The sequence below is a fragment of the Hakea prostrata genome, chromosome 1 (genome assembly GCF_041222555.1).
Source record: "Hakea prostrata isolate BN-2017 chromosome 1, UWA_Hpros_2, whole genome shotgun sequence".
In the NCBI taxonomy this organism is placed as follows: domain Eukaryota; kingdom Viridiplantae; phylum Streptophyta; class Magnoliopsida; order Proteales; family Proteaceae; genus Hakea; species Hakea prostrata.
Window position 1 is genome coordinate 12,549,413 of NC_142600.1, and position 26,293 is coordinate 12,575,705.

At 38.9% G+C, this 26,293-nt stretch overlaps 1 protein-coding gene across 2 annotated transcripts; it reads right to left on the minus strand.

The window, feature by feature from the left end:
• Window positions 1–130: 130 nt before the first annotated feature.
• On the minus strand, window positions 131–23,606 carry SNX1 (sorting nexin 1). Of its 2 annotated transcripts, none has more exons than XM_089163799.1 (11): window positions 23,379–23,606; window positions 23,105–23,233; window positions 6,334–6,469; window positions 4,231–4,364; window positions 3,896–3,970; window positions 2,798–2,957; window positions 2,401–2,534; window positions 2,224–2,292; window positions 1,727–1,806; window positions 870–930; window positions 131–689 (listed from the first exon to the last, which is right to left on the minus strand). In XM_089163799.1, the coding sequence occupies exons 1-11, from the start codon at window positions 23,394–23,396 to the stop codon at window positions 474–476; spliced, it is 1,212 nt and encodes a 403-aa protein (XP_089019925.1). In that variant the 5' UTR covers window positions 23,397–23,606; the 3' UTR covers window positions 131–473. The 2 variants fall into 2 exon arrangements, with proteins under 2 accessions (XP_089019925.1, XP_089019919.1); XM_089163793.1 differs by having other exon boundaries at window positions 134–689; window positions 23,105–23,236.
• Window positions 23,607–26,293: the final 2,687 nt, after the last annotated feature.

A 26,293-nucleotide genomic window follows, 5' to 3' on the forward strand; every position in this document is an offset into this window, starting at 1 on the left:
CTTCGGACACTAATGCTTAATGTCATGATCCACTCACATGAACCCACCGCTGCAAATAATTTGCACAAACCTCTTACAGAAAGGCTCGTGATGGCTGCAGGGTAAATTTACGCTTATGGTTTTGTCAAGGAGAGCCAGGGACCGATAGAATACATGCTTTAATGGACAAATCAGTGCTTATCTCTAAAAACAGAAAGCAAAACTAGCAAGCCATTTGTTCTTTAAAGACAGGAAACAGAAGCAAGCTATTTGCCGTTCAACTTGTGCTGCAGAAGGAATTAGGGATTTGATTTTATATGGGAAACTTGATGGACTAACAAGCAAGTCAATTTTTTATTGAGCGTGCCTTCTGTATACGTTACAAAATGGGCAAGAGTCCACACTTTCTCACTGTAATTACAGAACTCTCCGAACCAAATCTTTTACAAAGATCGTTCGGAGCCCAGAAGTATTTAAGTCGCTTATTATGAGCTTCATGCACGGGATGAAGAACAAGCTTCAAGCTTGGGAAGTAGACTGCGCCATGCATCTGCAATATCATTGGCCAGCTTTGCTTGTCCCTTAGCAAATTCATGGAAAGTAATTCCCATCTCATACGTTTTCTGCTCTTGGAAACGCACCATCTCTTCATTCATCAATCGCACTATCGTTTCGAATCTTCGTGTTGCTTCCTCACTCTCTGCCTTCAGCTGCATCAAAAGATTAATTAGCAGAGTCGAAAGAGCAATTAGCAGAGCAGAAAGAGCAGTCTCTGGTAAATGCAGGCACAATTTCATTTTATTTTTCTATTATTATTTTTAGGGGTGGGCTTTTTTGGGGGAGGGAGGGGGAGGGGAAGGGGCGAAGACAAAGAAAAGACCAGTACCCACCTCATTATATTCATGTTCGGCTTCACCTACTCTGTCTGACCTTGTTAGCATGAGCCTGTCACTGTAAACCATACCAACCATGAAAAAGTATATACAAAAGTTAACTATCATTCAGAACATAGCCGTCGAAAGTATAAATAGCTCCAAGCCCAAATAATTGGAACAATACTTGAAAAGCCATCTATCGGGAAAAAAAAACTGTGGTTGGTCAGAATATACGTATATTTAGTGGGTCTTTTAAACAAGCAGATCTCTAATCGGCACCCATTAAAGAGTTAAGGGCTTTATTACCTTTTGCCCTTCTACTTTTAACACAGTTTCCCCCTTCACACTTTTTGTCGACTCCTTTTTTCTGTAAAGAGTTTTTAACTCTTTATTTACCTTAAAACTTTGTCCTCCTCTTCATAGTTTCCCCCTTTCTAACAAGGGCAAAACTTGTCATTTTGACACGTATATACACAAAAACCATGTAAGACAATGACAACTATTCAAGAAGACAAGGCACTTTCATTTAACTTTGAAACCTTTTTCTGCCCGACATGAAAATTATGGGAAATAAGAAAACATGCAATATCAAGAAGGGGTAACATTTCCTAAATATATCCATAGAGGTGTCATTCAGAAAACATGAAAATTATGGGAAATAAGAAAACATGCAATATCAAGAAGGGGTAACATTTTCTAAATATATCCATAGAGGTGTCATTCAGAAAATCCTCTGAAAGACGTTTATATAGATAGAAGGCTCTGAAGAGAATGGTCCCAAAAGGTTCTTGATTAGTTCAAGTGGCAAAAACACACGCAAAATAGCAAGAATAAATGAAATTGAAAAATTGAATGCCCATCCAAAATCATACAGGTTTATCTCCTTCAGCTTAATTGTTTCAGCCAGTTCACATTGTTGCTTGAAAGCACTTGCTCTCTCAGCAATCGTAGCCTGTAATTGAAAAAAAAGAAAAAGAAAAAGAAAAAACAAGAAGGTGTGGAACTGTTAAACTTACCATGGCAAACATAGAAAATTACCCTAACAATTAGAAAGATTTTGACCATAGAACTGAAGCATTAACTACAGGATTGGAGTTCACTCTCTGGCTGCAGCGTGTATGAGTCTAAAACTCTCCTTCCACAATAGCGGGTGGCAGATAAGTTATGTCATATGAAGCAGGAGAGGTATAGACACAGGGAAGCACAAGCTTAGACCATCAAGCCTTGCAGCATGCTTTTTCTCCCTGTCAACTATTATCAATTTCCAACCCCAGGGATCCACTCCACAAGATTCCAGTTAATCATCTAATTCGGACTGGTGCAAACAGGAGAGTTGATTGAGAAATTTGAGAGCCGTATGCAAACTTACCTTGATAGACTGCACTGCACGAACATAATCTTTTAAAGGCTCTTCAAAATTCATTAGAAGATTGTGAGCCTACATTATTATCATTGGAATTAGTTGCATGATGAAAAAAGTCCCAATGATCAGAAATGTAAATAACACCAAAAAGCATGGAAGATTGAATGTTGTGGACGAGTTTACCTCCCTCTGGAGCTTACTTGATAGCATTTCTGATTTTGCTCCAAGCTCAGAAAATGCTTTTCCAAGAGACTGTCCTTCACATGCTCCCAAGAGCTTGATTGCTTTCCCAAAGTCCGACAATGACTGTCCCAACTCTGAAACAAACCGTAAAGACAATTAAAACTCATTTATTTAGATCCACCTGCGTATGAGGAAGAATTGATTGAATAACAACAAGCCTTGTCCCGACTAAATGCGGTTGGCTACATGGCTTCTTGCGTTCCAATCAGCTCACTTTGAGGTCATACTAGATACAAGGCCTAACAATTGCAGATCCTTTCTCACCACTTTCTCTTAAGGTGAAAAACAAAAATTGCAACCATCAAAGAACAAAACAAAATCTCAAAGTTCTCACTACCTCTGTGCCGCTTCACCAGACGGAAAGCATGCTTCTGGGCCTCAGCTAAGTGATCTTCCAGCTCAAAGATGTAATGCTTAAGCTTCTCATATTCAGGGTTTGACTCTTCTACTGGTTTTTCCTTTCCAAGGACAACATCACTTACTTTATTTTGTACATCCTGACATAGATTAAGATGAAGTCACAAAAAGAGAAGTCAATTTCAGTCCAAACTTGTCCTGGTGCAATGGTAATTCCACTTTCAGCAGAAATTTGAAAACCTTATCATGTCACTGATAGCCTTACTGATTATTATCCTGTTTATTCATTTGATTAGATGGTTGTCAAGAGAGGATCATGAACTTGGATCTCCTCCTTTTGTTTTTGAACCAGAAAAACATTGGTTTGCTTTAAGAATGTCCCTAATTTTGTGCTACTGTGATATTTCATACCACATTCAATGGAACCAATCTAAAAGGGCAAAGATGTCTGCTTTGGTTTCAAGCACAACAATCCCAGAAACTCAACATTACTGTTCAAGTAAACAATGCTTACACCCTTCCCAGTTCCAATCTCTTCATTCGACTATTACTCTTTCTACAGGCACTACCTACTTCCGTTTTCAGGGCTGTGACGGGAGGAAGACACATAAAGTCTGGTAGTGGGAGTGTCAGCATCTGTATGAAGGTAAAGCGAGAAAAACGAAAAATATGCATCCTCATGTCAAATGAAACTCTAGACCCAGAAGGATGACAGGACAAAGTTCTCTAGCCAGGATGGGGGTGGGGACCATTTGAAGATGCACCTATCAGTAGGTACAGTTCAGGTTCTCAAGGACGTCACTTTGGTCCAAACAGCAGTGACACAACTGACTAATGAGTTTTCACATCCAACCTACTGAGGCATGTTTGATGCAAGGACAATTACCCGTCTTCAGTCATTTTCACCACTTGAGAATTCATTTTCAGTGACAGGACATAGTTCTTCAAGGTTCTTTGTTTAAGGTGCATGTATAACAAAGCCTTGTCTCTTGATCTAATATATGCATTCCTAATTTCACATTCGTGAAGGGAGAAATTTTACAAAGCTAGTTCATCCAGAAAAAATGTACCAAAATACCTTGAAAATTTGCATCAAATCAGCTGGTTTCTTTTTGAAGATACCAATCTCTTGAGATCTGGCTGCTTCCATTGTCTGCAAAATGAAATACATCATCAGTAAAAGTTATAATCTTATCAAACTTGTATCCTTCAACTGATTAGAAAGAAAACTCACTCTCAATACAGCATAGACATTCACTTCCAACAATGACCAAGATATGAAGAGAAAATAATATTTTTGTGTGAAAAAAACATTTAGCATAGTGTTGCAACTTGTAAATCTGTATTTTTCCAAGATACATAAAGTTTAACTGAATTGTGCAAGAAAGATGTTTTCAGATTTGGATTAATTACCTCTTCTTCTACTTGCAAAAAGGTCCTCAAATCATCACTTTTCTGGAGTTCAGGATGGGAGGCAATGCGGTTTACAAAAATATCCAGTGCCTGACGCCTCATCTCAATAAATTCAGCACTGAAGCGGAACTTCTCTGCACACACAAGGAATTCCCCTAGAAAGTTACTGCCCCCTCCTTAACTACAAACATATATTCAGAACAATAATCGGCAGAAAAGCCAGACTGAATAGACATAGAGGCTGTACTGCCAGGGCAAAGAAGTCCACAAGTGGCACCAATGACCGTGAGATGCAAACTTAACAGCAAGCCAACAAACCCCATTTCAAGAGTAGTAAAATATAATGTCATGATATCCAGCAATTGAGCCAAAAATTGCCCCACAGGATTTACAAGATTTGTTTTATTGAGCTTCCAAATAACTTTTTTATTGTGCCTAAAATAATATTATAATGTTTATAAACTTAACAAATAGTCTAGTCCAGGGGTTAACCCAGCCACACAATAAAACACAACCAGGTTTCATCTGTTTCATCTCTATTCCTACTCTGAAACTGCAATGATATTGTTAGCTCCACGGACCACAAGGGTAGGAGCTGTGGCAGTACAGGCAGGGGCAAGACGGAGCTGGGAAGGATCTATGTTTTGTTTTGAATTTAGAAAAAGGAAGAAGATGAGTGAATGGGTATTTCTCTACCTACCTCTATGAGGTTAGGGATGAGTGAAGGGGGCATGTCTTCACACACCATTACAAGGTTAGGAAAGAGCACATCTTGAGGTTTTAAATTAACAGTGATGCCATCACTGGACAGTTGTGGTGACCAAATGGGTGGGTCTGTCTGTCATGTTTGATGCATAGCAGGAGAGGATTCTGTTGCTTTCAAATTTAGAGGGGGCACACATAATAGGGAAGGGAATGTCATTCCTAATAATAATTATGTGACACTGAAGGAAAAGTCAATCCTCAATCTTCACCAAGCTAGTGCTTTAGAGGGTGACAACCTTAATAAATTCCTCTCCAAAAAGAACAGAAGAGTATTAAGATTTTCAGCTTCAACTGCTTGCATCTTCTAAATATTAATCCAACTAACAGGAACCTTCATCTGGTTGTAACTCAAGATCAACAGACATGTATACTTCTGTAATATGATTATAGCTTTCCCTGGTTAATGTACTTCTCTCTTCCTATGTATATATAGAGAGAGAGAGGGGAAGAGAAAGTGAGAAACCACTAAATTTGGTTACTCTATCAAGTACTGAAGCTTCAAAAACACTTTGACGATTATGATTGATCATCTCAAAGTCCTCCATGCACATGATCTGTCCACTTGATCTAAGTTATACCTTTTTAATGATGTTTATTGCTGTCAAACCTCTGTTTTAGCAAATCTTGTAGATTCTGAAACTCGTCTCATCTTCTTAGCTCCATCAATTTTAAAGTATTGATTCTTAAATCCAACCTTAGAAGTTTTATGCTCTCGACATTTCTTTACATCTTTGGTTCTTGATCAAAGCTATTGTGCAAGATTTTAGCTTTCTCACAACGAATCAATCTTTTCTGTTGGTTGATGAAAGCTATTGTGCAAGATTTTAGCTTTCTCTAATGAAACAAACCCCACCAACTGGCCACCCAAGTTGAGTGAAATCTCTTCCTCCTGAGCAGCATGATTCATATGGCTCCCCTATACTTCTGCCTTGGGCTTCCTGAGGTCCATTATATTGAGATTCCATTTGGACATGAAATCATCATTTTCTCCCCAGCTGACCTTTTTCATTTTAATTCTCCATCCACTCTTGACTCTTTTATTCTGACCTCACACTATGTTTTTATTTTATTTTTTCATTTTCCCTTTCTTTCCTTTTCTTTTTCTTTTTTTTTTTTAATTTAATTTCAACTCTTAAGATCTCTCAAGTTTTCAGACCAATGAAGGATAAAAGAAATGGAATAACTATTAGCTGTTAAAAATCACACAAAAATGGCAGGGATGTGAAGACATCCACAGAAGACTTCTAAATGCATACTAGAAAGAGAAGATCACAATTATTTAGTACATATATCAGAGCAAGAGGGGCATTAATAAAAAAGAGCCTTTTGGTAAATTACCTACAGCACTTTTCTCTGGAATAGGAGGAATAAATATGCCCTTATACTTCTCAAATAACCGATCACGCAACCATACAAAATCACTATAACGCCGAATAACAATTTTCTCTGGGCCTTGATATTCAGGTAAATTTGTCTGCAAATGTATGCCATAAAATATCAAAGCAATGAAAGTAACATACATGATCACCTCCTCTCTTTCATCAAAACAAAAACTAGAAGACCTTGAAGGAAAACAAAAGTGGATAACTGCATCGTCTAATCTAATAAGTACTATTATTAAATTTCAGATTGAAGCTTTTTGTTTGGTGAGATAATATTCCATCCCTAAATTGTCGGCCATGGAAAGAGTACAAGAGCCCAAAATGCAGATCCATCCAAAAATTAATAAACACAATTGGCCACAAGTCAAAATAACATATCTTAATGTGTTGGAAAATCTACATGTATACCATAGAAATAATTGTGTATCTAGCAAGTTTCACTACAACTACTATTTAACCTGAAACACCACAACCATTGTGCCGGCAAATGTTTAAAAAGCATCTCTTTAAACCAAAATTCATTTATCAAAAAAGAAAAGCTGAAGCTTCGGCTACAGGGTATCTAGATAATTTATGTCAAACACAATAAAAAAAATAAGTTCAAGAGTTGGATTCCCTTCTTCTCTGTGTAAGTGTACCATTCCAAAGGTAAAAGGAGTGGCATGGATTTTGAAGTTACAAAAGAGAGCATTATTTTTTACTTCTTAGGGCCTGCATTTGTTGGGCCTGCGGGGGGGGGGGGGATGAGCAATAATGTCTAGGAAAGAATCAAACATGAATACCCCCTGAAGGGCCATTGTCTTAAGGTCAAGACAACTTTGGTAAGGTGAAACTATTGTAAACTTCAAGGACCCAACTATCTAGAGCAAGGATCGAGATCTCAGTTTCGACCAGCCCCGAAACATAGGAATTTTCTCAAGATAAATTGACAGATGGTTTCGGCCCAATTTTCATGGTTTTTTTAGTCTGGATTTTTGCATATGACCTATTTAAAGCATAAAGAACACAATCGCACATATTTTGCTATAAAAAAAACCAATGAAGAGGTTACAATTCAAGTGGTAGGATACTTGAGAGGTTCCGACAAATACAAAGACTTGTAAAATTGAACAAATACTTCACCTCTTGTTATTGACCTATTCTTTGATTTTTATATTTCATAAATACCGTATGCACTGTTTTGATTTATAGATGCCTATGCATTGTATGAATATCACATGCATTGCCCTGATGTATTCTTTACTTATGCATTACCTACATATCATATGCATTATTTTGATTTATTCTTGCCATATGAGTTTGCCTAGTCTGTATGAAGTACCTGTGAGTGTTGTTTTGAGTTCCTCTTAGCTGTTTAAGAAGTTAGCCAAGAGTCCAGCGTTCTTTACCTATTAGACCTATTCTTCGTTGTACTTTCCATCCCCTTTGTAAAAATTCGGTGGAACAATCACACCCTTGAAGAAGTTCCTCATCTTATTGGGAGCTAGAGTATGCTTTCAATTTCAAGGACGAAATTATTTTAAGGGGGGAGATTGTAAAATCCCACCTAACCCTAACCTTGTTGTTGTGCCAAATGCATACCTACCATATACATTGTTCGATTTATTCTCTATCATATGAGTTGCTTAGTTTCGTTTAGTAGAAGTTTACCCCGAAACTGACCTATTCTCTCTTCGAGTTCTTCTTGTGCCTTCTATTCCTTTTGATAGGAGGGCAATCTTAAGTCATTCCTATGATTGATCCTTCTATCCCTATTGTTCTAGAGTGAATCTCCATACACTCTATAACCTTGTGATTTCTCCACATGATGATTTTGAAGGGAAAGCAAGTGTGACCTTCATGATTTGTTAACCCTTCTGAGTGCTCCTAATTTCAAAGCATGTTAGATTTACTCCTCTGTTTTTAGTACAAAAGACTTATTGTTATTTGTTTCTCCGTAGATTTTGAGAGAAGGAAGTCAAGATAAAAGCGAAGTACAACCATCTCCTTAGAAGCCTAGTACTCTCCCAATTTCGAGGACAAAATCATTTTAAGGGGGGAAGAATGTGAAATCCAGCCCAAACCTAGCCAAGGCACCCTATTTGTTTTGGGATAAAAAAAGACTTGTTTAATGTTAGACCTTGAAGTCGGACCTTGATTTCAATGTTGTTATCCTTGAAAGCCTTAGTAAGCCATGTCCAACCTTTTCCTTAGGGTAGATCCTGTGAAATCCGGCCTTATCCTTACCCTGACCTGGCCCGGAATTTGTATTCTCTGTAGATCCAATGACCCGAAGTGGTGGGAGAAGTCCTTGTGGGCCCTCTTTATGGAAGACATGGTGTTTGACCCAAAACCCATGGATTTTGATGATGGTGCTCCATACATGGAAGCATTGTCAATGTGTTGTGAGAATCTGCGCAGCGAAGAAGGTGAGCTTAGTTGGTGGACCTAATGAACTCCCGTGCCCAATCCGAAGGTATTTCCTGAAACTAGACTTCTTTATTGACTTGTAGGAGAAAACCACACTCAATTTGACCTTGTATGGCCCTCCGAATCCACATCCAAAGTTGCTGAACTATTTCTGAAAATTCAGTTGAAACTACCTTGGGTCGATACTGTTGGTCGATACCATCAACCAAGAGCATCGACCCAACAAGCCCAGGTTCGAATAAAAAGTTGCTTTTTGGATATTTCTTCCTCCTTTTAAGTGAAACCTCGAACCTAAAACATTATTTCACTCATTTCAACATCTGAGAACGTGGGAAAGCTCCTCTAAGCTCCTCCTTGGCTTGGGTGTTGATCTTCTTCAAGAATCCTTTGTCTCTCTTCTCTAATCTCTTCTACAAGGTATGTAATCTCTCACTCCCTCTCTAATCTACTTCTACCTCACCTTATTGTTGTTGTTGGGGCTATGAAGGAGGTGTTGCAACCTTGCAACCACCTATACCATCTGTCACATCCCGCCCAAAATCCACCCTGGGGGTACCCTATCTGGGTTACTCGGGAGTGATCCACAACCCAACAGATCCAGTTTAAGAACGATCCTATCCACTTAGCACAATAATATAATCAAAAACAAGAACAAATTATGGTATTCAAGTAATCTAATAATAAAAGTTAATAAATGATCACAGAGGGATCACAAAGAACATCAGAGTGCGGAATAACAAGTACCAAATCAAAAGACAACTATAAAGTATAGCGGAAATATACCCTACAAACGTGTGATGAAGGTAGATCGAAATAAGATAAAGGTAACAACCAGATCTCCAAAGAAGGGAAATAAAAAGGTAAGCAACTAAGTTACAGTTTCTTCTAACTTATACAGTGTCTCCTCAATAACATAATCATAAGAAACTAAGCCAAGCCGGATGTACTTCGACAAATATGAGTCTTGAACTAATAGCCTTCACCGATGTAGTCACCGTAGCCAAAGTGGTATGAGTCACCAACTTAGTCCTCAAAGTGTTGACCGTCACAGTCAACAATAGTAGTACCTGCAGAAAAGTCTAACAAAATATGTTGCAAAAAGGAGTGAGTTCAAAAGAACTCAGCAAGGAAAGTTATGCCATAATAACATAAATCATACGATGCACAGCATAGCATGATGCAATATGATATAAGACATATGATGCAAACATGAATCTAACTCTAAGTATGTTGGTCTCTATGGTAGACATGCTTTAAGTCATAGCACCATACTTCTTTAGGTAGTCTCAATCACTCATCCCCGGGGGGGATTGGGTCCTGCATCCCTCGGGACAATCCATGGCTGGGGTTTCGGTCACCGCTCTCTCACATCACCATTTGGTCTAAGTATTGGCGCATGTCAAGGTAAAACCTAGCCCAATGCAAGTCATCTACTTAGTCATATCATGTCAAATCCAGATACGTCCATTCCTCGTCCCTGACGATCCTTTCCGGTATCCTTCACACTAGAGTCGTAATAGTCCCTGACTACGGACTCATCAACCTTATTGGTCATCCACATATAGTAAACGGGAAGCTCTCATGTTTTCTCACGGGTCATTTCACCGGTCTTGAGCGCCCATGAGCCCAAGTCTATCCATATGCAACCCTATCAATAAATGGCCCCTTTCGGGTATCCGTAATATGGTTTATGTCCTCTCATGGAGTGGCTACCGGTCTTGAACGCCCATCAAACCATACCCTACCACGGGTCGTTCGGTCTCAATGCCCTTCCGATTCGGGTCTGATATAATAGGGACATCCTAGCCAAACACCACTAGACAAGTCCTATGTATGTCATCCAATGATCCAGGATAGCGTCGTTGGGCATCTTCGGAGAACATCCCATACTATTCCCTCCGATGTCCAAGGACAGAAGTACCAAGAGGGCACTCCCCAATCCCAAATCATACCTAAGCAATCATATGCTTATTTCCATCCATTACATATCAACAATACATTATCATATTGAAAACATGTCATAACATCTCATAATACAGTGTATAAATAAATGACAAGAATAAGTAAACATGATAAACCAAGTAATTAAGCATGGTGCTATCGTCATAAGGTAACTACGATGAGTCATATGATGTCTAAAATCAACTAATAAGTTAAGTCTACTAAGTTACCAACAACAGTGTAAAAGTCATACAGTCTATGTTATATGGCAATAACCGTCCTTACCTCAAATTGTGAAGAAAATGATCCGAAGTCACAAGAGAATGGTCCAATTATAGTCTTAAAGCCCTAAACAAACATACATGAAGGATTAGAGAAGAAATCAAAACAATCGGAGATCGAATGGATCAAAACTGGGCAAAAGTTGTTGACAGCAACCTTGTTGGTCGACACATTGGATCGATGGTATCGACCAAGAGGTATTGACCCAAAGTGTCTCGGACAACAAGTTGGATTTTTGGGTTTTGGCTCAAAATCGGTCTTTCGGGTCTCGGATCGATACGAAACTTGGGGAATAGTTCAAACACAATATAGAGACATTAATTATCAAGGAATTAACATGATCCAATGGTCAATTGAGAAAACCCCAAATTGACATATCAAGTTCAAAAGTTGGAATCAATGGTCTTCAATGGAATCAATTGCAAATGCAAGAGGGCTTAAGAATTTAATCAATAGAATGATGAGCAGCAGAATATAGACAATTACTAACATATAATGAGACCTCATTGCTAAAGAAAATCAGATTAAGAAAATGAACTCATGTTGCCATGAAAAAGAATCAAAGTAAGAGAGCAAGAACATCAAGTTTCATAATTAAATCAATGCAATTGCAAGGGAGATCAGGGATTCAATCAAGAGAATGATAAGCAATAGATTAGGAATGATTATTAACATATAATCAGACTTAGCATACTATAGGAATCAGTTTAGGAGATGAAATCATGTTGCTATGGAGGAATTTCGTAAGAAAGACAAGGTTAAGAATCGATATGAGATACATAGCATTGATAGAATGAATGGGGGTTTATAGGAATCACAAGAGACATTAGAAGGGGTGGTTGCAAGGTTGCAACACCTCCTTCATAGCCCCAACAACAACAATAAGGTGAGGTAGAAGTAGATTAGAGAGAGAGTGAGAGATTACATACCTTGTAGAAGAGATTAGAGAAGAGAGACAAAGGATTCTTGAAGAAGATAACACCCAAGCCAAGGAGGAGGCTTAGAGGAGCTTTCCCACGTTCTCAAGTGTTAAAATGAGTGAAATAATGTTTTAGGTTCGAGGTTTCACTTAAAAGGAGGAAGGAATATCCAAAAAGCACATTTTTATTCAAATATGGGCTTGTTGGGTTGATGCTCTTGGTTGATGGTATCAACCAACAGTATCGATCCAAGGTAGTTTCAACAGAATTTTCAGAAATAGTTCAGCAACTTCGGATGTGGATTCGGAGGGCTATACAATGTCAAATTGAGTGCGGTTTTCTCCTACAAGTCAATAAAGAAGTCTAGTTTCTAGAGATATCTTCGGATTGGGCACGGGAGTTCATTAGGTCCACCAACTAAGCTCACCTTCTTCGCTGCGCAGATTCTCACAGCACACTGACAATGCTTCCAAGTATGGAGCACCATCATCAAAATCCATGGGTTTCGGGTCAAACACCATGTCTTCCATAAAAAGGGCTCACAAGGACTTCTCCCACCACTTTGGGTCATTGGATCTACAGACAATACAAATTTCGGGCCGGGTCAGGGTAAGAATAAGGCCGGATTTCACAGGATCTACCCTAAGGAAAAGGTCGGACATGGCCTCCTAAGGCTTTCAAGGATAACAATATTGAAATCAAGGTCCGACTTCAAGGTCTAACATTAAACAAGTCTTTTTTTATCCCAAAACAAATAGGGTGTCCTGGCTAGGTTTGGGCCGGATTTCACATTCTCCCCCCTTAAAATAATTTCGTCCTTGAAATTGGGAGAGTACTAGGCTTCTAAGGAGATGGTGGTACTTTGTTTTTATCTTGACTTTCTTCTCTCAAAATCTACATATCATATGCATTATTTTGATTTATTCTTGCCATATGAGTTTGTCTAGTCTGTATGAAGTGCCTGTGAGTGTTGTTTTGAGTTCCTCTTAGCTGTTTAAGAAGTCAGCCAAGAGTCCAACGTTCTTTACCTATTAGACCTATTCTTCGTTGTACTTTCCATCCCCTTTGTAAAAATTCGGAGGAACAATCACACCCCTAAAGAAGTTCCTCATCTTATTGGGAGCTCAAGTATGCTTTCAATTTCGAGGACGAAATTATTTTAAGGGGGAGATTGTAAAATCCCACCTAACCCTAACCTTGCTGTTGTGCCAAATGCATACCTACCATATACATTGTTCGATTTATTCTCTATCATATGAGTTGCCTAGTTTCATTTAGTAGAAGTTTACCCCGAAGCTGACCTATTCTCTCTTCGAGTTCTTCTTGTGCTTTATATTCCTTTTGATAGGAGGGCGATCTTAAGTCATTCCCATGATTGATCCTCCTATCCCTGTTGTTCTAGAGTGAATCTCCATACACTCTATAACCTTGTGATTTCTCCACATGATGATTTTGAAGGGAAATCAAGTGTGACCTTCATGATTTGTTAACCCTTCTGAGTGCTCCTGATTTCAAAGCATGTTAGATTTACTCCTCTGTTTTTATTACAAAAGACTTATTGTAATTTATTTTCCCGTAGATTTTGAGAGAAGGAAGTCAAGATAAAAGCGAAGTAACACCATCTCCTTAGAAGCCTAGTCCTCTCCCAATTTCGAGGACAAAATTATTTTAAGGGGGGGAGAATGTAAAATCCGGCCCAAACCTAGCCAGGGCACCCTATTTGTTTTGGGATAAAAAAAGACTTGTTTAATGTTAGACCTTGAAGTCGGACCTTGATTTCAATGTTGTTATCCTTGAAAGCCTTAGTAGGCCATGTCCAACCTTTTCCTTAGGTAGATCCTGTGAAATCCGGCCTTATCCTTACCTTGACCCGGCCCGGAATTTGTATTCTCTGTAGATCCAATGACCCGAAGTGGTGGGAGAAGTCTTTATGGGCCCTCTTTATGGAAGACATGGTGTTTGACCCGAAACCCATGGATTTTGATGATGGTGCTCCATACTTGGAAGCATTGTCAATGTGCTGTGAGAATCTACGCAGTGAAGAAGGTGAGCTTAGTTGGTGGACCTAATGAACTCCCGTGCCCAATCCGAAGGTATTTCCTGAAACTAGACTTATTTATTGACTTGGAGAAAACCGCACTCAATTTGACATTGTATAGCCCTCCGAATCCACATCCGAAGTTGCTGAACTATTTCTGAAAATTCTGTTGAAACCACCTTGAGTCGATACTGTTGGTCGATACCATCAACCAAGAGCATCGACCCAACAAACCCAGATTCGAACAAAAAGGTGCTTTTTGGATATTCCTTCCTCCTTTTAAGTGAAACCTCGAACCTAAAACATTATTTCACTCATTTCAACATCTGAGAACGTGGGAAAGCTCCTCTAAGCCTCCTCCTTGGCTTGGGTGTTGATCTTCTTCAAGAATCCTTTGTCTCTCTTCTCTAATCTCTTCTACAAGGTATGTAATCTCTCACTCCCTCTCTAATCTACTTCTACCTCACCTTATTCTTGCTGTTGGGGCTATGAAGGAGGTGTTGCAACCTTGCAACCACCCCTTCTAATGTCTCTTGTGATTCCTATAAACCCCCATTCATTCTATCAATGCTATGTATCTCATATCGATTCTTAACCTTGTCTTTCTTATGAAATTCCTCCATAGCAACATGATTTCATCTCCTAAACTGATTCCTATAGTATGCTAAGTCTAATTATATGTTAATAATCATTCCTAATCTATTGCTTATCATTCTCTTGATTGAATCCCTGATCTCCCTTGCAATTGCATTGATTTCATTATAAAACTTGATGTTCTTGCTCTCTTACTTTGATTCCTTTTCATGGCAACATGAGTTCATTTTCTTAATCTGATTTTCTTTAGCAATGAGGTCTTATTATATGTTAGTAATTGTCTATATTCTGTTGTTCATCATTTTATTGATTAAATTCTTAAGCTCTCTTGCATTTGCAATTGATTCCTTTGAAGACCATGAATTCCAAATCTTGAACTTGATATGTCAATTTGGGGTTTTCTAAATTGACCATTGGATCATGTTAATTCCTTGATAATTAATGTCTCTATTTTGAACTATTCCCCAAGTTTCGTATCGATCCGAGACCCAGAAGACCGATTTTGAGCCAAAACCCAAAAAAATCCAATTTGCTGTCCGAAACACTTTGGGTTGATACCTCTTGGTCGATACCATCGACCCAATGTATCGACCAACAAGGTTGCTGTCAACAAATTTTGCCCAGTTTTGATCCATTCAATCCCTGATTGTTTTGATTTCTTCTCTAATCCTTCATGTATGTTTGTTTAGGGCTTTAAGACTATAATTGGACCATTTCTTGTGACTTCGGATCATCTTCTTCACAATTTGAGGTAAGGACGGTTATTGCCATACAATATAGACTATATGACTTTTACACTATTGTTGGTAACTTAGTAGACTTAACTTATTAGTTGATTTTAGACATCATATGACTACTGTAGTTACCTTATGACAGTAACACCATGCTTAATTACTTGGTTTATCATGTTTACTTATTCTTGTCATTTATTTATACACTGTATTATGAGATGTTATGACATGTTTTCAATATGATAATGTATTTGTTGATATGTAATGGGTGGAAATAAGCATATGATTGCTTAGGTATGATTTGGGATTGGGGAGTGCCCTACTGGTACTTCTGCCCTTGGACATCGGAGGGAATAGTATGGGATGTTCTCCGAAGATGCCCAACGACGCTATCCTGGATCATTGGATGACATACATAGGACTTGTTTAGTGGTGTTTGGCTAGGATGTCCCTGTCATATCAGACCCGAATCGGAAGGGCATTGAGACCGAACGACCCGTGGTAGGGTATGGTTGATGGGCGCTCAAGACCGGTAGCCACTCCATGAGAGGACATAAACCATATTACGGATACCCGAAAGGGGCCATTTATTGGTAGGGTTGCATATGGATAGACTTGGGCTCATAGGCGCTCAAGACCGGTGAAATGACCCGTGAGAAAACATGAGAGCTTCCCATTTACTATATGTGGATGACCAATAAGGTTGATGAGTCCATAGTCAGGGACTATTACGACTCTAGTGTGAAGGATACCGGAAAGGATCGTCAGGGACGAGGAATGGACGTATCTGGATCTGACATGATATGACTAAGTAGATGACTTGCATTGGGCTAGGTTTTACCTTGACATGCGCCAATACTTAGACCAAATGGTGATGTGAGAGAGCAGTGACCGAAACCCCAGCCATGGATTGTCCCGAGGGATGCAGGACCCAATCCCCCCCGGGGATGAGTGATTGAGACTACCTAAAGAAGTATGGTGCTATGACTTAAAGCATGTCTACCATAGAGACCAACATACTTAGAGTTAGATTCATGTTTGCATCATATGTCTCATATCATATTGCATCATGCTATGCTGTGCATCGTATGATTTATGTTATTATGGAATAACTTTCCTTGCTGAGTTCTTTTGAACTCACTCCTTTTTGCAACATATTTTGTTAGACTTTTTCTGCAGTACTACTACTGTTGACTGTGACGGTCAACACTTTGAGGACTAAGTTGGTGACTCATACCACTTTGGCTACGGTGACTACATCGATGAAGGCTATCAGTTCAAGACTCATATTTGTCAGGAGTACATCCGGCCTGGCTTAGTTTCTTATGATTATGTTATTGAGGAGACACTGTATAAGTTAGAAGAAACTGTAACTTAGTTGCTTACCTTTTTATTTCCCTTCTTTGGAGATCTGGTTGTAACCTTTACCTTATTTCGATCTACCTTCCGCACACGTTTGTAGAGTATATTTCCGCTATACTCTATAGTTGTCTTTTGATATGGTACTTGTTATTCCGCACTCTGATGTTCTTTGTGATCCTTCTGTGATCATTTCTTAACTTTTATTATTAGATTACTTACCATAATTTGTTATTGCTTTTGATTATATTATTGTGCTAAGTGGATATGATCGATCCTAAACTGGATCCGTTGGGTTGTGGATCACTCCCGAGTAACCCAAATAGGGTACCCCCTGGGTGGATTTTGGGTGGGATGTGACAGATGGTACTTTAAATGTTTCATACCAATACAATAGCCACTGTAAAATTGAACAAATAACATAAGTACTTTAAATGGTTCATACCAATACAATAGCCGCAAAGTAAATAACCAACAACTACTTTAAATGCTTCATACCAATACAATAGCCACAAAGTAAATAACGAACAAGAAATTTTTGCTGATATTTTCACTCAATGCCAAGTTAAGTTCCTCAGTAGATCCATCCCATGAGAGGCGTAGTACTGATAAGATCTGATCCATTGCTCTGAATACTGGACAAAAGATTCCCATGTCATGGTCTAGGAATATTTATTCAGGTAGTACTATAGTATAAATCTATAGGTGTCATCATCTTTATAACTAGGTATCCCAACCTAGGGAATTTGTCACCAGGGATGGACAATAAGAGGATGATGGTTGAACTCAACTGGGTGTCATGGATATCCAAAGACGGGTCCACAAATGATGCACCTGATCCCGATCCATCGCCATTCCCATATGTAAACATACTACTAATGTCAGCAGATGACTCCCCACATCCAGCAACTCCACCATGTGCTCTGTAAGGACTCTAACCATGGAGCAAGCAGCAAACAAGCCGAAGGAAGACAAAAGAGTGATGATTTTTTAGTGCAAAAGAGGTTGAAAGAGGCAAAATGGCAAAAAGGGGGAAATCCACAAAATTTCGACCGGTGGCACCTACAAGTTCTGTGAGATTTCGTAGAACTCAAAAAAGATTAGGAACTTTTAAACAAGGGGTTTCGCAAAACTCAATCAAAACCAAGGGGAAAAAAAATTGCCCCCAAATTTTGTCTCGGCTAGGGAAAAAACCAAAACTTTGTTGTTTTCGACCAATATTTGGACTATGGCCCAGAGTAGTAGAGTTCTTAACAAAACTAAGTGATCTAGTATTTAAGTTGTCCAAAAAGAAGCCTTTTATGAGGTAATCAGTATGTCTAATGCAGCTTAGTCCAACAGGAGCAAGTAATATTTTGTCTTAGTTGAAGGTATCTATAAATGGGAGACTCACCAATTGACTCCGTCAAATGGTGGGGTCACGGGTTTTTATGCCATTTCATATAGGCATGTAGGCCAATGTGACTGCATTTAACATCAATCATGCATATACTAATGTAGATACCGAATTTGACTGATCAAAACAGTACCCAAATAGGACCTTTTCACACGGAGTCAATTGCAAATTTGATGGACTTAAGGTGAAACAGAGTTTAGATGGGAAAGAGGACTGAAAATAGAATGGTATTATAACGGGCTGAATAAATCTTCAAATAGGGGCAGAACTATAATGGAGAAAGTGACAATAACAATGTAACATGTAACACCCGGGCTTCACACCGCAAGGTGGATCGATTGGATCGAACACCAACCTACCTTGATCAAACACAAGGGTTCTTCAAAGAGGAGAAATGCTAACAAGCAATTTGATTTCAATTCATAAGTCGTCTTTTCACCTCTTACATAGCACTCTAAAGAGACCAAAACAATAATGAAAACATCCAACCACTACCCAACACAACCTACTACAAACATTAATGGAAACATCCAACTACTACCCAACACCACTAGTCAAAACAATAATGGAAACATCCACCTACTACACCCCACCACTAACCAACACCACCTACTAGCTCCTTTTGTTGACTTTTCAAAGCTAGACTTGGGCTTAGTTCAAAATAGTGGGTTGATCTTCTCCCACTAAAGTAATCCAAGCCTATGAAACCATGGGCTCATTTTATCCCACTACAATAGTCCTAGCCCATGCAAGCCATGGGCTGTTTTGGATCATATCATTAGGCTTTAATGGGATTGACCACTGGGCTTTTCTCTTTTTTGGATATGCGCCAATTTTGCATCAACTCTCCCCGGCTTGAAAACATTCGTCTCCGACGAATGGATGAATGATATGTAACGCTTATACCCATCGGGATCGATTTTCTCAAGGTTGTCAGAATGAATCCAAGTGCTATCATGTCGTGGATGATTCTTCCATCTGACCTCGGCCTTGCCTTGCTTTAAACCTTCGATAATAGGTGTCATGACTGCACTGAAGTTTTGAATGACTCTCCTGAAAGACGATGCAAGTTGATGGAAATTACGAACTTCAGTGGTGGTCCTTGGGTTAGGCCAGTCGATGATGCTTCTTATCTTCTCTAGACCAGCTTCAAACCCCTTGGTTTTAAAGACAATTTTCCATTTGCCTCCCGGCCTAATACAGATCTGATGATAACCACTTTTGAGGCCCAATTTAGAAAAGATGTTAGCCCCGAACATCACGTCTAACATGGTATCAAGCCGCAGTATAGGAAACTTATACTCGACTATGATTCTTTTGATTGCTCGACTGTCCACACACTTATGCCATGAGCCATCCTTCTTTGGAGTGAGTAATGACGGTACAACGCATGGACTCAAGCTCTTTTGAATGAATCCTTTATCTAGCGACTCATCCACCTGCCTTTTGAAGTCATTGTGCTCCGCTAGGCTAAGGTGATAGGTCGGCAAGTTTGGTAACACCGAACCCGGTACCAAATCAATGGCATGTTGAATATCGCACTTAGGAGATAGCTCATTAGGCAACTCATCAGGAACCACCTCTGGAAACTCAAAAGGTAACTATTTGTTAAGTGGAGGGAATGTCACCTTAGGTTGAGGGGTAACTTCTCTCGTAACAGGAGCCAATACCAGCCCTGTGTTATGGCTAGTGTGAATGAACTCCTGGTGTTCAAGCTTAACCCTGTGAGAGTCACCAACATGCCTATTGAATGTAGGTTGTTCTTCAGTCAAATAACTTCGTATGTGCTCATCAAAAGATGGTTGCACAACTGGAATCCTTTGGGGTCCTCTCCCCATATTTCTCCGAGTAGGAAAATTGGCTACAAAATGAGTTGGATGGGATTCTTCACCAAGTGAAGGGTGTGGAGCGTGAATAGAGGCAACAACTCTAGCCTCCATTGTTGAGCGCCTCTCTTCCTCGTACTTGTGACTTGCAATGAGTTGATTGCTCAATTGTTGCAACATCCCCATCACTTGTGTCATAAGGTCAGTATCCAATCTAGAAGTTTTACTCCCTATCATGGCTCTGATACCAAATAATGTAGATACCGAATTTGATTGATCAAAACAATACCCAAATAGGACCTTTTCACATGGAGTCAATTGCAAATTTGATGGACTTAAGGTGAAACAGAGTTTAGATGTGAAAGAGGGCTGAAAATAGAATGGTATTATAACGGGCTGAATAGATCTTCAAATAGGGGCAGAACTATAATGGAGAAAGTGACAATAACAATGTAACATGTAACACCCGGGCTTCACACCGCAAGGTGGATCGATTGGATCGAACACCAACCTACCTTGATCAAACACAAGGGTTCTTTAAAGAGGAGGAATGCTAGCAAGCAATTTGATTTCAATTCATAAGTCGTATTTTCACCTCTTATATGAGTCTCTTATATAGCACTCTAAAGAGACCAAAACAATAATGAAAACATCCAACCACTACCCAACACAACCTACTACAAACATTAATGGAAACATCCAACTACTACCCAACACCACTAGTCAAAACAATAATGGAAACATCCACCTACTACACCCCACCACTAACCAACACCACCTACTAGCTCCTTTTATTGACTTTTCAAAGCTAGACTTGGGCTTAGTTCAAAATAGTGGGCTGATCTTCTCCCACTAAAGTAATCCAAGCCCATGAAACCATGGGTACATTTTATCCCACTACAATAGTCCTAGCCCATGCAAGCCATGGGCTGTTTTGGATCATATCCTTAGGCTTTAATGGGCTTGACCATTGGGCTTTTCTCTTTTTTGTATATGCTGTCAATTCTGCATCATATACACATGATGGAATAATCACAAATAGTAGCACTTGAAATGTGGGCTGCTTCGACTATGGGCAACAAGGAAAGAGAATGCACTTTCTCCACAACTCTAAGGTTTTGGATGGCAGGTCACACTTAATCCTTAAGCATCATATGAAAGCGTGTGGTCGCAAGTATTAGTCCTCATAACAACATATGTGCTAAATGGAAGTGTGGGAACAGTCTAAGCCACAAACAGTCAAACTTGAAGCTTAAGCGACGCCCTATACGCTATAAGAAAATAGATATAGGTTTATGAGGTCATGATCCTATACTACTAGCAAAGTATAGTCTAAGACTCTAAGTATGAAAATAGTTTATTATTTGGTTTAACTGGTCTAATTATGTAAATGCTGTTCAACCTACGTTTTAAGGGCAGACCAGCCTTTTGCTGATTTATTAGCTTTTAAAGGCCTCCATGGCGTTGAGGTTCTTAGTTCATGATTTGAAAGTCCAACTGTCAAGTCCAAGTCCAGCATGTTTTCAACTCCAATTCTAAAGAGGAATCCCAATCCAAGTCTGATTAGCCATTTATGCATAGCCCACTCCCGTGTGTCCCCCCCCCCCCCAAAAAAACCAAAAAAAAATAAATTTTTGATGGATGAATACAGTTGATTAAATTTGTCAATTTATATCAGCTTTGCTACTCTATAAGACTTGTCAGATCTGAGTCTGAGATTAGATTGGTACCTTGGTGTGCAATTCCAAGAGACCTGAGGTCCTTCATGAGTAAATATCCAAGGTGGGTTATACACAGAGTCTTGGTGGTTCAAGTCCAAGATCTGGCTGTAGCTATGGATTCAGCCTTCACTTTTCATCAAATTCACATCCACATTCGAAAACAAGGTTAAAAAGCAGGTAACCTTGAAGACAATAACTTCCTCTTCCCCACCTTATCCCCATTTTGGTTTTTCTTGAACCCTATAACCACACCCCACACCAACAGAAACAACCCAAAAAAAGTAAAGGACCTTTTCCCACTATAATGAAGAATCACTAGATCTCCATATTCCACCATCCAAATCTGACCCAACTTCGTATGCAGCCTCATCAACTCCTATGACCTTTGACCAAAACCCTATCCCTTTCAGCCATCCCAACCCTAGAAAGGAGTAGGTTCTTGAATTTCAAGATTTTAACCGAGAAACCTAATATCTCCTAATCTATCCATTGATATCCAACAAACCTTGAAGGACACCTACCCAATACTAATCCAAGTTTTATCCAGTTCCTACATCTAAAAACCCCTATTCTCCATCTCAAATTTTCAACCCATATTACAATGTATCTCCTAATCTATCTACCCATTAATACCCGACAAACCTTGAAGGACACCTACCTCTCTTACCACCTACCCAACAGTCATCCAAGTTTTATCCAGTTTCCTACATCTTAAAACCCCTATTCTCCAGCGCAAAATTTTCAACCCATATTACCCTGTCCCAAGAATCCTCCACAACCCTTTTCTTGCTAATGTCTTAATCCTGAAGTCAACCCATAAGGATTCTTCCCTCACCACCACATCATTCCATCAAATACTGTTTCAATCATGACCTTAACATTTGATTTGAGATCACACTGCAGTCCCAAACCATAATCAGCTTACCCTATCACTAGGCAAGTTGTCACTTAGCAGCTTCTGTTCCTTGGTCTTACTGCCTCTATGTAGGAGGATAGCACCACCCTGCCAGAAGCACAAGCACTAATGTATTGAAGTCACTTTACTGCTTGGGTGGCTTGGTGCCTTAGTTCTACTGCCAGTAGTAGCTTGCATTACAAACAAAGTAAGCTTACTATTGGATTTCTCAGAAACTAAATGGCAGATTCGAGTAAGTCTTTTCTGGCTCTTTAAACAATCAAGTGGAGGTGTTATTGGTGTTGCCTCAAGCATATAAGTAAGCATTCACTAACAAATCCAGTTGAGTTGGATCTCAAATAATCAAATCAAACAAATTAATCAGTATGTCAATTCTCGTAAGAAATTGAATCCGAAGTTTGTTAATGAAATCTAACAGTTCTTACGATTCAATGGAAAATACCAACAATGATTGCCATTAACGTAACTAGACAAGTCAAACTACAAACGTAATTCCCATAAACAGATTAAGCCCTAACCCTGATCCGGAATTTTGAAGAGAATACTATAATTTTAAAATACTTTGGATGACGAATGGTAATCTGAAATAACAACCTTTGTGATAACTCGGTAGGAGATGTAAGCTTGTACGCCATTTCCCAATTTCACAGGATCAGTTACGGAAACGGATAAAAACGGCGCGGAAGGGGATTTGGGATTCTGAGAAGACCCTGAGATGCTTCTCTGCTGGAAGTTCAAGAAACATCAAATCAAACAAAATAAAGTGGAAAAAGAAAACAAAATCATGAACTCAGGCTTCAGCTCGGCCACACTATCATAACCATAAACAACGAAAACAAAACAGAGAATCGGGACAGAGCGTAATTACCGTCGTAATTGTTGCCATCTCAGATCGAGGAATAAGAAACAAACGCAGGAGTTGAAAACGAATGAACTGAACAGCCTTGGTTCCGGTAATCAGGACAGGACTCGAGGCGCAGTGTTACGTACGCTGTCCAGTCTAAAATGTTCCAGCGAGCCTAGAGCTCTTTCTGGACATCCGTGCGCCGCAAATCAACAGTGTGGCCAGCCCCCTGGAACTTCTGGTTCAGCTTTGATCGGTTGTTTCGACTCGGAACCGGCATTTGATTCGGCATCACTTTTATTTATTTATTTATTTATGAAAATGAGAATATTATCGGTTAAATAAATAAATAAATATCCCACGACCCCTACCTATGAACTCCTGGTTATTTGGTCGTGGGTTGGTCGACCGATAAGACGCATATCTCTTAATGCCCACGACCTTTACATTAAGAGATATGGATCTGGATGAGTCCGGATCCAAGGCCCCCGCCCAATCGGGGGCCCACGGAAAAACCTTTGGAAAAATAAAAAAACCAACCCGGTGGGCCCCACTGAATATGTGGTCGGAGCCATGGGGGAGCACTCGGCTCCCCGGCGGGGGGGATGGGATCTGGATCTTATCGGTCGACCAACTCTGCATTGATTTTATTTATTTATTTATTTTCCTTGAAACTAAAACAAATTTAACAGCGGTTTCTCAGAATTTTATTTGGAGGTTTAGATACGGAACTCATTGGGTTACATAAGGAACTCATTGTTTAACTTTTCATTTTTCCTTTTTTGGTAATAATTCATTTATTTTCGGAATTGGAAGCTTTAGATTAAGGAGTGGGGGCGATTACACATACCACTGTTGAACCGATAATCTCTTCATTAAATGGTGTCAATTGCCATTGACTAAACATTCCTTTGATGATATAATATTTTTTCTTTTCTTAATTTTTTATGTAACAGAACCATTACAGCTAGTGACATTAATTTTACGAAGATATTGAAACCATTTTTCATTAATATATGTATACGGAATTCATTGCATAATGCATAACAACTTATGTTAAACTCATACACTAGTAAAAAAAAAAGTGGTGATTAATTGAACATTTGGTGTGTCAACGTATGTTACACCAATTGTTACAAAGAAATATGGAATTTAAACTATATGTTACAAGTTACCTTTCGGATGTAGTCAAAGTATTTATAAGTTGTCCAGACAAACCTCATTCCAAAAATAAAAAAGAATTTGTGTTTTTCATGATACTTGCTTAAGTTGGGTTAAAATTTTTAACTATACCAAAATATCAGATTGCCCATTTTTAATTAAAGACCCCTGGTTGATAAATTACTATAATGCCCTCCCATTTCATGTCCCCATCCCTCCCTCTTCAACCTTTCCTCTTCCAACTCCGAGAAAAGCAAACAAAAGATCGGAGTTCAATTGCATACCACGAATGCATGGGAGAATAAACGAAATCGAAACGCTGAGAACTTGCACTAGTGTGAGAAGTCTCACTAGTTGTGCAAATTCTGTATGCTTTTCAATGTTTTTTACTAATTGATTGAAGAATTAATGGAAAACTTTCATGTGAACGCGCATGGGAGAAAATGAGACTCGTTGTTGAAGAGAAGTTCCATGGAGGATCGAGCATGAGAACGGAGAGGGGAATCGAAATAAAGAAGATCCGGAACCCTTGAATAGACTTCTTTGATCCGGAACCCTTTGATAGACTTCTTGTTGTTTGAAAAGTCAAGAATTTGAAATATTCCATCGATTTTAGAGATTTCAAAATCTACTATAATTCAATTGTTTATCTGCAATAATTGGCAAGAGGTTGTATACAAGAAATAAGAATGCGATATTAATATGCTTTACGGTATACAATGAAATTCATCCACAGCCATTGCTTCAGTATTGAAGAACAATATAAAAAAATTAACAAAATGAATCATTGCCGTTCTTAAATGAGTAAACACAGCAAAATCAACTGTAATATAAGTACCCATAAAAGAAATTTTCATTTAAACTATAAAGGAAATACAATAAGAAGATGAATGAAGCTGGGTTTTTCGATAATCAAGGAAGCAAAAGCGAAGGTGCAGAAGATGGCAGAACCCACCAAAATTAATGAAGGTGAGGCGGTGGTTGTAGTTGGAGATTCGAATGAAGCCGAGGGGACTCCGACATGGGAGAGCCAGCGGGAAGGAGCAGGAGATGGCGTTATTTTAGGAGAATGGGTATTTCGGCAGATAGAGAGAGAGGGGTATTATGGTCATTAACCATTGAAATTTGAAAAAACAGACAAATAATCGGATTCACATCCTCTGTAATTCCCTTCCCTACAATTTCCTGTAAAATAATTTCTCTCATTTAACCGACCTTGCTGCGCTTTTATATGTAGGGACATGTTGGGATAATCCAACAGTTATCTAATTTAAAATAAATTTGAATTTTATTTAAACCCACTCATAAATTTGAATCTTATTTAAACTCTAGTTTGTTGGGTAACATGTGGATTACTTAAATGCCACATGGCACAATCCTATGAGGGAATTGCTGGGAATTGTAAGGAAGGGAATTACATAGGATGTGAATAATCCTAACATTAGTAATTTGATATTTTTGAAATAGTCAAGTATAGATAGTTTGATAGATTTCCGCTTAATTAGAGAGTTAAGAATTTCAGTCCAACTCTTACGTGGGCGCCATAAAAAAAACTCAGGAAAAAAAAAAGCACTAAGAAATCTGTTGCTCTATTTTATTTTAGTAGAAGAAATCTACTACCCTATTATCAAATCTTAGAGTATGGGAAAACATGAGAAAAATCAAATATATATTGCAAGTGTGAACTATGGTATTACCCCAATTCTTAAATGAGTTACCCACATCAGATTGAATGACAATGGACTCATTTGATAATCCAACAAGTGTCTATGTTCCAA

Excerpts from the sequence above, each read along its gene's own strand:
- SNX1 (XM_089163793.1), bottom strand. Across the intron at positions 6,470-23,104 it reads CCTACCGAGTTATCACAAAG|ACAAATTTACCTGAATATCA; the intron begins GTTGTTATTTCA and ends ATACATTTGCAG. Across the intron at positions 2,293-2,400 it reads CAAGTAAGCTCCAGAGGGAG|GCTCACAATCTTCTAATGAA; the intron begins GTAAACTCGTCC and ends ATAATAATGTAG.